General features: G+C 37.7%; 1 protein-coding gene across 11 annotated transcripts in view; it reads right to left on the bottom strand.

Annotated features, from left to right (window-relative positions):
• The window catches only part of LOC107703517 (neural cell adhesion molecule 1-like), a 262,247-nt gene that overhangs the window by 31,239 nt on the left and 217,452 nt on the right, over positions 1-13,556 (bottom strand). For 7 of the 11 annotated variants that reach the window (XM_016506158.1, XM_016506160.1, XM_016506161.1 and 4 more), the window contains 2 exons: positions 12,669-12,836; positions 8,060-8,185 (listed from right to left, as the gene is read on the bottom strand). In XM_016506158.1, coding sequence (XP_016361644.1) covers positions 8,060-8,185; positions 12,669-12,836 — 294 coding nt within the window. Of the gene's footprint in view, positions 1-6,000; positions 6,016-8,059; positions 8,186-12,668; positions 12,837-13,556 lie in introns of all 11 variants that reach the window. The other 4 variants (XM_016506156.1, XM_016506157.1, XM_016506159.1 and 1 more) reach the window with 1 other exon arrangement.

Here is a 13,556-nt window from a genome sequence, read left to right as displayed (position 1 = left end):
TTTATAAGATGAACCCCAAAATGGCAAGTTGGCCTCTATTTTATTCATTCCTGTTCTTATGTTCACTGGTTTTTATGGTTCTCATCATGCTTTCCATCTTGTTTTGTTCCACTGGACATCAGGGTCCCCTTTCAAAAGTAAGTGTTCCATCTCTCTGCTCTCTTTCTTTCGCATTTCTGTTTGTTTTTCCATTTGCTTCCATTTCAGCCATTGCAACACTCCTGCCAAATCTACTAGTAAGCCTTTAGAGAAGATGGTAAAAGCTTGAATAGGAAGTTAAAGGCTCCATAAAATGGGTTAGAGAGTGCAGTTTTCTTTCCTGCGTTTGAAGGAAGTTGTGTATTTGGAAGGACTCGTCCTTTTTTGAATAGCCAGTAGGCTTTTACTTCACGGTCATGAACAGTGATTGGACCTTGAGATACGTGGTATTTATAATTCACTGAGAAGGCACAGTCTCTTACTAGAGTACATTTGATTGGACAAAAAATGGTGAGGCGTATAGATACAGTATGGACATGGATTCATGGATTTCATGGGGTCTTTAAATAAGAATGTATTGAGAATTCAATGAGTATTTTCGTTTCAAATGGACTCTCGTATTTCAGTGCAAATGAAGTAAAACTGTCTGGGGGGGGATTCAGTGAATTTAAAACTCTTTGCAATAGGTTTTGATTATAGCCTGTGCTTTAAAGAACTGTGGCGACTCACATTATATCTGTTGTTGTACTTACCAGATGGAATTCCATTCTATTACCCAAACAAGGATCTAGGTTTGCTATGAGATCATTTAGACCGGTACATTTTCTTTCCTTCCAGTCCTGGAGGCTCAATTGAGAAAATTGCTTTTTAATCAAAAACCTACAGTAAATATGCACCTGGTTCAACTCAATTATGCCACATGGAGCAATTAACACTTGATTAATTGAATCAGGTGTGTTAGGTCATGGCTTGAAATGAAAATTTGTCTTAGCTCCCTGGGGTCTGTTGATGAAAAGCCACCGTTTAAACTTTTATGCTGGCATCTTAGTATAAAAGATGGTCATTGGTATGTAGATTTCCCCCTAGTCAGAGTCTGTTTGCAGTTATCTCTCCATTTTCATTCACAGTACTACACATAAAATCCACAGAAGTGTCAAAACAAGCTATTTATTTCACATTCGTAGGATAGTCGCAACCTCGTTGGCTAATGTTGGTGTTTAATTCATAGTTTGTGTGAGGGTGATTGTTTTTCAAAAGTTGAAGTGTAGAATGACTATTGTTTGTTTATGTAACGAAAAGCAAATAACATTGTGATGAAGCTGTTGCTAATTTAATTGACAGTATTTTCTTGTTGTGGCTCTCTGTTGTTCTCATTATCCCTGACAGGAATCATTTGACTTCGGAAGCTTTCTCATGATCATTACACGGCGGAATAAAAAAGAGGCGATGGGCGAGGCAGAGACCGTATCTCGTAATGGTAGTGTGATGCGGTCGTGTTCAGATGAGATTGACGGCATTTTCCGCTCTTTCTCTGGAACTATACATGCGTGAATTTAAGAGGTGATTGGCAGGACAATGATCCAGGCACTTCAAACACTTATTGATCATTTATCAATTTGTAGATGACAAAACGAGACCGCCGGCAGCATCGACACTTATCGAATTATGGCTTCACAAATCTGGTGACAGTCCAGATTGGGTTTATTTGTTTCGAGTTTCCAAACCAAAGCCAAAATTACTTCTTTTACAGTTCTTCAGAAATCCTCAGAAGTAATCCTAACAATAGCAGAATGTTTTTTCAAGCTTTCTTTTCTCTCTTTGATTATGAACAATCATAATCAAGTTGTTTGTTATCTCAGAAACAATGAGTCTTGCTATAATTCACCCAAAAATGAAAATTTTGTTATTTCTTGATTTACAACCTCATGTCATTTCAAACCTCTATGCTATTATTTTCTCAATGTCCATGCTAAAAAGCTTTCACCAGCCTAAACTGGTTTGCGGGTCTTGGGTGGTCTTCTAGCCTGGTCTTTTGACTGATTTTCGACGGGTTTTAGCCACTTTTTTGGAGGTCCAGTAGACAAGCTTAGACTGGTTTTGGTGTTTTTTTTCAGCAGGTGGAACACAAAAGGAACGTTTTTAAAGATATTCACACTAATTTTTCCATACTCAAATAATTTACAGTGACCACTGGTGCAAAAAAGTGAAAGTAGTTTAAAATACGATTTCTGACGCAGTAGCTTTGTTTCATGAACAGATCAAAATTTAAATAATTATTTACTGTCAAATGAGCAGGTTGGGTGTCAATAAAATGAGTTGGTTTTCACATCTTGTGACCAAATATTGTTAAACCTGTGCCGTAGACATCATATTTAATTTGACATGCTATACAGTTTGACTTAAGAGTCAGTAATGACATAACTCCACTCTGTTCCTCATATAAAAAGCTATCATATGACTTCAGACGACTTCAAACATAGTTTATGAGTCATGGACCACTTTTTGAAGTGCCTTTGTAGCTTGATAGATTGGTCACTATGTACTGCCATTGAAAACAGGAAGTCAGAAATTATTTCAAATGGTTCCTTTTGTGTTCCACAGACAAAAGTAAAAGCATACAGCTTTGGAGCGACATGAAGTTGGGTGAACTATTTCTTTAACAGTTAGGGAAGTATGAGAGATTGACTCCATCCATTATAAAGCAACATCATGTCTGTAGTGAGTGGCGTAGTTTGACGTAGATGGAGCTTCAAGTAAGATGTACGGTAGTGCTCTCAGGTGCGTGTCAGAGATTTATCACCACAGGCCATCCCACAGTCTCAGCCAATAGAGTGCCCAGAGCGCCAGAGGAAGAGGAAGACAATGACACAAAAGACGTTGTTGCCAGTACCGTGACTGAAAATATTTCTCCTCAAGAGCAGGGATCCGTGCCTCTGGCCTCCACAGCCTGTGGAAATTGTAAAAGAGCACTATATAATTCACATTACTGTCGTATGTGCTGCAGGGACCTGTGATTCATATCATGAGAGCTCCCTCTCCATTTTATGTGCTATGAGCGTGAATGAAAAGGCTAGCTTTGTCATCACTCCATCTCCATACACAATCCCAGCCTCTTCATTCACGCTCATAGCATATAAAATGGAGAGGGAGCTCTCGCGCTTTGAATCACTGGTCCCTGCAGCACATACCGCAGTAATGTGAATTATATAGTGCTCTTTTACAATTTCCACAGGCTGTGGAGGCCAGAGGCACGGATCCCTGCTCTTGAGGAGAAATATTTTCAGTCACGGTACTGGCAACAACGTCTTTTGTGTCATTGTCTTCCTCTTCCTCTGGCGCTCTGGGCACTCTATTGGCTGAGACTGTGGGATGGCCTGTGGTGATAAATCTCTGACACGCACCTGAGAGCACTACCGTACATCTTACTTGAAGCTCCATCTACGTCAAACTACGCCACTCACTACAGACATGATGTTGCTTTATAATGGATGGAGTCAATCTCTCATACTTCCCTAACTGTTAAAGAAATAGTTCACCCAACTTCATGTCGCTCCAAAGCTGTATGCTTTTACTTTTGTCTGTGGAACACAAAAGGAACCATTTGAAATAATTTCTGACTTCCTGTTTTCAATGGCAGTACATAGTGACCAATCTATCAAGCTACAAAGGCACTTCAAAAAGTGGTCCATGACTCATAAACTATGTTTGAAGTCGTCTGAAGTCATATGATAGCTTTTTATATGAGGAACAGAGTGGAGTTATGTCATTACTGACTCTTAAGTCAAACTGTATAGCATGTCAAATTAAATATGATGTCTACGGCACAGGTTTAACAATATTTGGTCACAAGATGTGAAAACCAACTCATTTTATTGACACCCAACCTGCTCATTTGACAGTAAATAATTATTTAAATTTTGATCTGTTCATGAAACAAAGCTACTGCGTCAGAAATCGTATTTTAAACTACTTTCACTTTTTTGCACCAGTGGTCACTGTAAATTATTTGAGTATGGAAAAATTAGTGTGAATATCTTTAAAAACGTTCCTTTTGTGTTCCACCTGCTGAAAAAAAACACCAAAACCAGTCTAAGCTTGTCTACTGGACCTCCAAAAAAGTGGCTAAAACCCGTCGAAAATCAGTCAAAAGACCAGGCTAGAAGACCACCCAAGACCCGCAAACCAGTTTAGGCTGGTGAAAGCTTTTTAGCATGGACATTGAGAAAATAATAGCATAGAGGTTTGAAATGACATGAGGTTGTAAATCAAGAAATAACAAAATTTTCATTTTTGGGTGAATTATAGCAAGACTCATTGTTTCTGAGATAACAAACAACTTGATTATGATTGTTCATAATCAAAGAGAGAAAAGAAAGCTTGAAAAAACATTCTGCTATTGTTAGGATTACTTCTGAGGATTTCTGAAGAACTGTAAAAGAAGTAATTTTGGCTTTGGTTTGGAAACTCGAAACAAATAAACCCAATCTGGACTGTCACCAGATTTGTGAAGCCATAATTCGATAAGTGTCGATGCTGCCGGCGGTCTCGTTTTGTCATCTACAAATTGATAAATGATCAATAAGTGTTTGAAGTGCCTGGATCATTGTCCTGCCAATCACCTCTTAAATTCACGCATGTATAGTTCCAGAGAAAGAGCGGAAAATGCCGTCAATCTCATCTGAACACGACCGCATCACACTACCATTACGAGATACGGTCTCTGCCTCGCCCATCGCCTCTTTTTTATTCCGCCGTGTAATGATCATGAGAAAGCTTCCGAAGTCAAATGATTCCTGTCAGGGATAATGAGAACAACAGAGAGCCACAACAAGAAAATACTGTCAATTAAATTAGCAACAGCTTCATCACAATGTTATTTGCTTTTCGTTACATAAACAAACAATAGTCATTCTACACTTCAACTTTTGAAAAACAATCACCCTCACACAAACTATGAATTAAACACCAACATTAGCCAACGAGGTTGCGACTATCCTACGAATGTGAAATAAATAGCTTGTTTTGACACTTCTGTGGATTTTATGTGTAGTACTGTGAATGAAAATGGAGAGATAACTGCAAACAGACTCTGACTAGGGGGAAATCTACATACCAATGACCATCTTTTATACTAAGATGCCAGCATAAAAGTTTAAACGGTGGCTTTTCATCAACAGACCCCAGGGAGCCTAGACAAATTTTCATTTCAAGCCACGACCTAACACGCCTGATTCAATTAATCAAGTGTTAATTGCTCCATGTGGCATAATTGAGTTGAACCAGGTGCATATTTACTGTAGGTTTTTGATTAAAAAGCAATTTTCTCAATTGAGCCTCCAGGACTGGAAGGAAAGAAAATGTACCGGTCTAAATGATCTCATAGCAAACCTAGATCCTTGTTTGGGTAATAGAATGGAATTCCATCTGGTAAGTACAACAACAGATATAATGTGAGTCGCCACAGTTCTTTAAAGCACAGGCTATAATCAAAACCTATTGCAAAGAGTTTTAAATTCACTGAATCCCCCCCCAGACAGTTTTACTTCATTTGCACTGAAATACGAGAGTCCATTTGAAACGAAAATACTCATTGAATTCTCAATACATTCTTATTTAAAGACCCCATGAAATCCATGAATCCATGTCCATACTGTATCTATACGCCTCACCATTTTTTGTCCAATCAAATGTACTCTAGTAAGAGACTGTGCCTTCTCAGTGAATTATAAATACCACGTATCTCAAGGTCCAATCACTGTTCATGACCGTGAAGTAAAAGCCTACTGGCTATTCAAAAAAGGACGAGTCCTTCCAAATACACAACTTCCTTCAAACGCAGGAAAGAAAACTGCACTCTCTAACCCATTTTATGGAGCCTTTAACTTCCTATTCAAGCTTTTACCATCTTCTCTAAAGGCTTACTAGTAGATTTGGCAGGAGTGTTGCAATGGCTGAAATGGAAGCAAATGGAAAAACAAACAGAAATGCGAAAGAAAGAGAGCAGAGAGATGGAACACTTACTTTTGAAAGGGGACCCTGATGTCCAGTGGAACAAAACAAGATGGAAAGCATGATGAGAACCATAAAAACCAGTGAACATAAGAACAGGAATGAATAAAATAGAGGCCAACTTGCCATTTTGGGGTTCATCTTATAAAGTGATGAGAAAATCGCCTTGCTGACTCACATTTGGCCAGAATATACTATGTGAATGGCTTGTTAATTCCCAAAATGGCAAAACTGGGTGACCCAAGTAGCTGTTGTAATATGAGTGCAAGCGAGAGAGCAAATGTAGGGACTGTGAAAACATAGGGTGCTGAAGCAAAGATGACATGGTAAGAAAAGTAAGATAAGAATTCATGTCAGCCTGTCTCTGACTTACATCAATGGAGCAATTCACTCCTGCCATGAGCTATTGTACTCCCAATAGAAGAATAAACAAGTCTTGTTTTGTGTTATTTTAGCTTTTTACCCATTTTTGTAAGATTCCCTCCAAAGCTTCTGGGTATTCAAATGGAAATCAAGCTTACTGCCGTATGACTCCTTTTTCGTAACGTTATTACAAAGTGCTTTTGAATCAACTGAATTGGATCAATAAATTGGATTAATAAAGTGACAAGGAATTAGACTTTTTCCGCAATTTAAACTTGTCACTTAATCCCTGTGAGTGCAGAAGGAAATTGAATAATCAAACTAGAACTGTGTTTGTGCTCATCCCACTTTTCTTGCAAACTGACTTTTCTAATCTGCTTTCTAAGTGGAACATTCTGAGCCAACGGCTTCGTGTGACATGCAGTAATTAAACCAGCAGATTTGTAGGAATTTTGAAAACTACATTGTGAAATCTAAATATGGATGATGTTTCATTAATGTGGAGAGCTCCACAACACAGAGTCAAGCACTGAAAACCAACCTCAAATTTCACCTGACTTCACTTTCATATAGCTGTGTACATAAGCCTGTTTCCACCTGAGTGCAAAAAATAAGCTTAAAATAATAAAAAGGTGACATTGTGAAATATAAAGTTGCAATTATGAGTTTAAGTATGAAAAAGTTGCTATTATGACAAAGTCACAATTGTGAGATTGAGATTTAATGCTACAATTATGAAAACTAAGTAATAATTATGAGATATAACATTGCAATTATTGGGGTACAAAGTTTTAATTATGAGATATAAAGCTGCAATTAGAACATTCATAAAGGTGAACTAGAAAGTCTGAATTGTGAGATTCAAAGCCACAATATTGCGTCACAATTGTGAGCTTTAAAGCCAAAATTGAGATTTTTGTTACAATTATGAAAAATGAAAGTCACAATCAATTGTGAGCTGTAAAGAACAATTATGATAAAATCAAAAATTTTGGAAATAAAGTCATTAAAATATTATTAGTATTTTAATTTAAGGCAGAAACAGGCTTACATTCATCGCACACCTAGTGTACATTAGAGCGAAAGTAATAAGTTCTAGTTAAACATGAGAAATGCCATCTGGAAGTATCTTCAAATGATACTGTTGTACAAATGCAAAATATCCCAGCTTCATGAAGATTAGATCTTATTATTGATATTACAATTTCTGAGAGTCTAATCCTGATCTGATTGTAGATATGAGGTTAAAGAGGGTTTCATCATCTACTCTACAGAAGAGTGGCAAATCAACACGGACGACACTTAACAGAGCACACAGCTCTCAGTAGACACGAGACACAGCTGTTGCCTGACACATGCTGGCACCAGCAGAAGAGGCGGACGGACGGGGAGGAGCGCCACATCACTGGGAAGCACTGCTGAGGTGAGAGGCTGCAGTGACATGATGGCCTTCAGGAAATTGTTTAAACACACAGACACACACTTAAATGAACACGCACATCCACATATAAATGCAAAAGCACAGGGAGAGGACAAGCAATGCATCTCCTGGGAGTGAGATCCAGCAGGGTCCAAGGCAGGGATGCATTGTGGGTAGTGAGGTCTGCTGCTGCACTGAGGAGGGGGGGTTGATGGGCAAAGAAAGCACTAGGGTCATATGATAAAGAGACTGAAAGAGAGAGGAAGACAGAAAGAGAGAGGCACTTACGGACAGGTTGGGTTTTAAAGCTCTCAGGGGGGCTGCTCTCTCCTTCACCCTTGCCGTTGATGGCTGATATCTTGACCTCATACGTGGTCTCTGGCTTCAGCCCAACAATGGTGATCAAGTTGAGACCTGGTTTAGACAGATTTAGAGCTCCAATAAAATATCTGACGTAAAAACATGGTATAAGATGATAAAATATGTCTGGTTTTAACAAAGCATATAAGAAACCTTTCAAAAACTGTTAGATATGACATACATATACTAATTTGATTGCCTTATCAAATTGCACATATTATCACAGCACATGATCTTCAGTATAATAGAGAATAGAGATATTTGCCTTAACAGTTAAATAAAAAAATCCAGATTTTAAGGGAAAATGTGCAGAATGGATATAGTGAGAAAAAAGGCATAACCAATAAGCCAAAATATTAAATAAACAAAGAGGTGAGTGGTGAGTGAAACTTTATCAATAATGGGTTTCCAATTCTGAGAAAGTCTGCAGGACTTTTTGTGGGTAGTTCTGATGGGCACAGATTCTGTGTGCTTTCCCAGAAGACCCTGCAAATAATTTTGAGTTTCATATTTGTAGTAAAATGTATTTTAGTTTGATCCAAAAACGATCCTGCAATAATAGTCATCACTCAGAGGTTTTCCCAGAGGTCCCCATGCAGCATCTTACATTTAATTTTTGCATTATATTACAACCATTAGTTTTCATCGTCTAATTGCATTGGACAAGAGTGCTGATATTTCTTTGTGCTGTTCCAGAAACCCTACTTTGGGTTCGTTTGAAACGATTTTCTTTGGCAGAACAAAAGTGAACAAAATAACTGGCCACATTGTTTAAAATGTGAATTATTTGATATTAACTTACACTAGTATTCAAAAGTTTGGGGTTGTGTTTTTGAAAGAAGTCTTTCATGCACACCAAGGCTGCATTTATTTGATAAACAATCAATAGTAACAGTAATATTGTGAAATGTTACTATAATTTAAAATATTTTCATGTATATAAAATATATAAATATAATAAATTATATATATATATTAAATGTAATTTATTCCTGTCATGGCAAAGCTGAATTTTCACCAGCTATTACTCCAGTTTTCAGTCTCACATGATCTTTCAGAAATCATTCTAATTATGCTGATTTGGTTCTTCTTATTATAAAAAATAAGAGTTGAAAACTGTATATTTTTGTGGAAACCGTGATACATTTTTTTCAGTATTCTTTAATAAATATAAAATTAAAAAGAATCTCTAAATCTTTTGTAACATTATAAATGTCTTTACTGTCACTTTTGATCATTTTATTGCATCCTTGTTGAATAAGAGTATTAAAAAACACTTTTAAGAACAACAGCACTCTTTATTGTGTGATATTGCTTCAGTAAAGTACACTTTAGTTCAGTATTAGTTTGCTGTTTATCACTATGTTTTCAATTTACAACAATTTAATTCACAATTTAACTCCAAAAGTTCTCCATTTAATTAATTTGACTGAATGATTAAAAAAAGAACCAGTTCAAAAGAAAGATTCTCTCTTGCTCTCTATTATCCTACATCAGCCATCAATCATATATCAATAATGACCAGAATGTGTTGTTTGTGTTTTATTTTTTTTACTTGTTCAATCTGGTACCTTGTGTTTGAGTCTGATGCATGACTATCATATGCCAGTCCAATGCATTAGAGACTAACTGACAAAAGGTTGAGCAATCAAAAAGCCATTGGCTGAGCAGGGGTTTGTGTGTGTGTGTGTAGGTGGCTGGTAAGACTGCTTCGTGAAAGGCTGCGTTTGTATGTGTGAGGCTTGTTCTGACGCATGTCCTAAGGAGGTCTGGCAGAGCAAGCAGGCTGTCAGCAGTGAGCAAACTGACATCTCCCCCCCCGCCCCCGCCCCCCCCGAGAGACAGACAGTACCCACAGACAAACAGTGCACATGTCAGGCTGTGACAACTGCTCCGAGCACTCTTATTTAGCATTCAAGTGAACCCTGTCCCTTTCCTACATTTGCACATTCTATTTTTGGTCAACCCTGCATCGCATTTCATGCTTGCCAAGCAATATGGCCAATGAAAGAGTTTTTATGGCAGTGGGGAAGGGTATTTTGCCACAATTTGAAATGGCTAGCAGCTGTGGAAAGTGTTTAGTTGTTATATTGACTACGGGAGGGTGGCTCTATGTGCGTCATAGACTGCTGTTTTCTCTTTTTTAAGTGTAATACAGCATCTTAACTAGGTGAGAAGCGACAGTGTGACAAGCAATAAAAAGCTCTTCCATGTTAATCAAAATTTCTGTCCTAACCAGCTGCAACAGTGACAAGCAAAACTACTGTACATGTTGTCAGTAGCACACAATGAAACCTCACTGCACCAAAATTCAGCTCCTCATGTACACTAAACCTCAAACCGCAGAGAGATTGACTGTGGCATTTAAGAAGCATCTGCTATCAAATGACAAATCTATGGAAGCCCATTTCTGCTTGAGAGTAAAATTATTTTGTAACTATCTATTTTACAATTGCGACTTTTTCTTGATTGCAACTTTAATGCAATTGCAACTTTATCATAATTGTGCCTTCATATCTTTGTTGCTCATAACTGAATTGTGACTTTGTATTTTGCTATATGAATTTATATCTCATAACTGTGACTTGGTATTTTGCAGTGTGAATTTATATCTCATAATGTGACTTCTGTACCAATTGCGAATTTTGTCATAATTGTGACTGTATTTTGCAAAGTGAATTTACAGTATATCAGAATCAGAATCAGAATTAGCTTTATTCGCCAGGTGTGCAAACACACGAGGAATTTGTTGTGGTTTTTTAAGGTGCTCCTGGTACATACATACATGCATACATACATAAATACATACATACATACATACATACACATCTGACATGAGAACAGAAAAAACAAAACAAAAAAACATTTAAATAGTAAAACTTAACAATAAATGTGTATGAATCCGGAACAGTAGATTTATGTACAGATTTGTGCATCATTTACTCTATATAGAACTGTATAAATAAAAGAGATATGCATATGTATTTACATAATACTTGAGAAAGAGGCAATAATTAAGGGGGGACAGAGTGGTATGCATCCTTTAAAACAGTGTAGCAGTGGTCCAGTATATTGCTGTCTCTGGTGGGGCATGTGATGTGCTGTCTATATTTAGGCAGTTCACGGGTGAGATTAGCTTTATTAAAATCACCGAGAACGATAATGAAAGAGTCCGGATAACGCTGCTCTGTGTGTGTAATTTGATCGGCCAACAGTTCTAGCACGGCGCTCACACGCGCGTCAGGAGGAATGTACACACTCACCAAAATAAACGAGGAAAACTCCCGCGGTGAATAAAAAGGCTTACAGTTAATAAAAAGAGCTTCCAAATTTGGGCAGCACATCTTCTTTAAAACTGTCACGTCTGTACACCACCAGCCTTCGATATAAAAACATAATCCACCGCCTCTCGTTTTCCCCGATGACTCCGTGACGCGGTTCGCTCTGAACAGCTGGAAGCCCGTTAGATGTAGCGCGTTGTCCGGGATGGCTCCGTTCAGCCAGGTTTCCGTGAAGCAGAGTGCAGCGGAGTTTAAAAAGTCCTTGTTTGTGCGGGTGAGGAGTCGTAGTTCGTCTGATTTATTTGCTAGGGAGCGGAGATTCGCCAGGTGAATGCTCGGCAGCGGAGTCCTAAAACCGCGCTGTTGGAATTTCACGAGCGCGCCGGCGTGTTTCCCTCGCTTGCGTCGCCTGGAGCGCTTGTATAGGAACGCAGCTCCTCCGACTAAAATGTCCAGTAAAACATCTGAATGCTCAAATGTCGGCAGAAAGTTATTTGGTGTGCTATTTCTGATGTCCAGGAGTTCGTTCCTAGTAAAGCCGATCGGGAAAAAATTGCTTAAGACAGGACAAACAAAAAAAGTACAAGTACCAAGTAGCGACAAACCTTGGCTGCCATCCGCAGCGCCATCTTGGTCATTTATGAGTAACAATACCAACTTTGTTACTCATAACTGTAAATTTATATCTTATAATGTGACTTCATATCTACCAATTCCAACTTTGTTACTCATAATTGTGACTTTATATCTCGGAATTGTGAATTTTTATTGTACAGTGTGACTTCATATGTCACAATGTGCCTATTTCTTATATATAACTTTCTTTTTTTCAGTACAAATTCTTCAAGTTCCTCAAGGATAACCATAAAAGGGCCATCTGTAGTACACTACGCAGTGTGTTGCAAGTGCGAGAAAGTGTGCAAACACACACTGTTCTGATTGGCTGTGGTTTTATATTTTTACTTTCAGCACAGGCAGAAAAATAGCTTGTCTCTGGAATCTGCCTTAGGACAGTGTTTTTAAAAACAGCTGCACTAAATCAATATAACTAAGTTAAAACCCTTGCTCTAATACAATCATCTGAGCATCTATGGTCATTTCTGTATAAAACAATGCTATAAAAACAAGAGCTTGACCTTCACACAAATGAGGAAAAGCTTTTATAGCCTCCCAAAAGCCTCATTTATCTTGTTTTCTCTCTTCATTGCTTCCAGTTCTGAATAAATGTTATTACAGTGTGTGTGTTGGATACTTACCATCCTCAACTTCATGCTCTCTGTCAGTCCAGTCTTGGCCTGCTATCCTCCATTCAGCCTTGTACTTGAGAATAGGCACTCCTCCACTGGAGGCAGGCTCATCAAACTCCACCATTGCTGTGCTGGAATACGGCTCCACACGCTCGATAGAGGGGGCCGAAGGCACATCTAGAGAACATGCACACACACGTACTTATAAGCACACACTGGAAGATAACTGGCGTACTGCTCTGCACACACATGCAGGGTGCCACAAAAATGTGAGTGAGGCAATAGACAAACTGAAACAATGAAAAATTATTATGGGCTTGAGGAATGGTTCACCAAGGGAACTGTTATTGCAGTGGCCAGTACAGTTTTCCCTGAAGCACGAGTAAAATATCTTTCAGACAAACCAAGATATTGTTTAAAGTGGTCATATCATGAGGAATCGAATTTTCCTTGAACTTCTAAGATGAAAGAGTTTGATGTCCCAGGTGAAAAAGACGTAGTATTAAATGTATTAAAAATATACTTGAAATTCAAGTAGTATGTTTATAATACATTTGTATTCCCAACATGCTTATTTGAAGTGCAATAAAAATATATTGAATTGCATTTTAATATATTTCTAAAAAGTATACTAGAAGTACTTTTGTATTAAATATATGCTTAGTTATACTTCTAAGAAATATGCTAAACAGAAGCATACTTTTAATGTATTTATAAAAAGTATACTAGAAATACTTTGGTAATAAATATATGCTTAGTTACACTTTTAAGGAATATGCTAAACACAAGCACACTATTAGTATATTTCTAAAAAGTATAGTAGAAATACTATGTTAATAAATATATTTTTAGTTACACTTTTAAGGAATATGCTAAACACAAGCATACTTTTAGTGA

This window comes from Sinocyclocheilus anshuiensis, unplaced genomic scaffold (assembly GCF_001515605.1).
Source record: "Sinocyclocheilus anshuiensis isolate Anshui unplaced genomic scaffold, SAMN03320099.WGS_v1.1 scaffold330, whole genome shotgun sequence".
NCBI lineage: Eukaryota > Metazoa > Chordata > Actinopteri > Cypriniformes > Cyprinidae > Sinocyclocheilus > Sinocyclocheilus anshuiensis.
The sequence above is the reverse complement of the archived record's forward strand: the minus strand, read 5'-3'. Positions and strand labels throughout refer to the sequence as shown.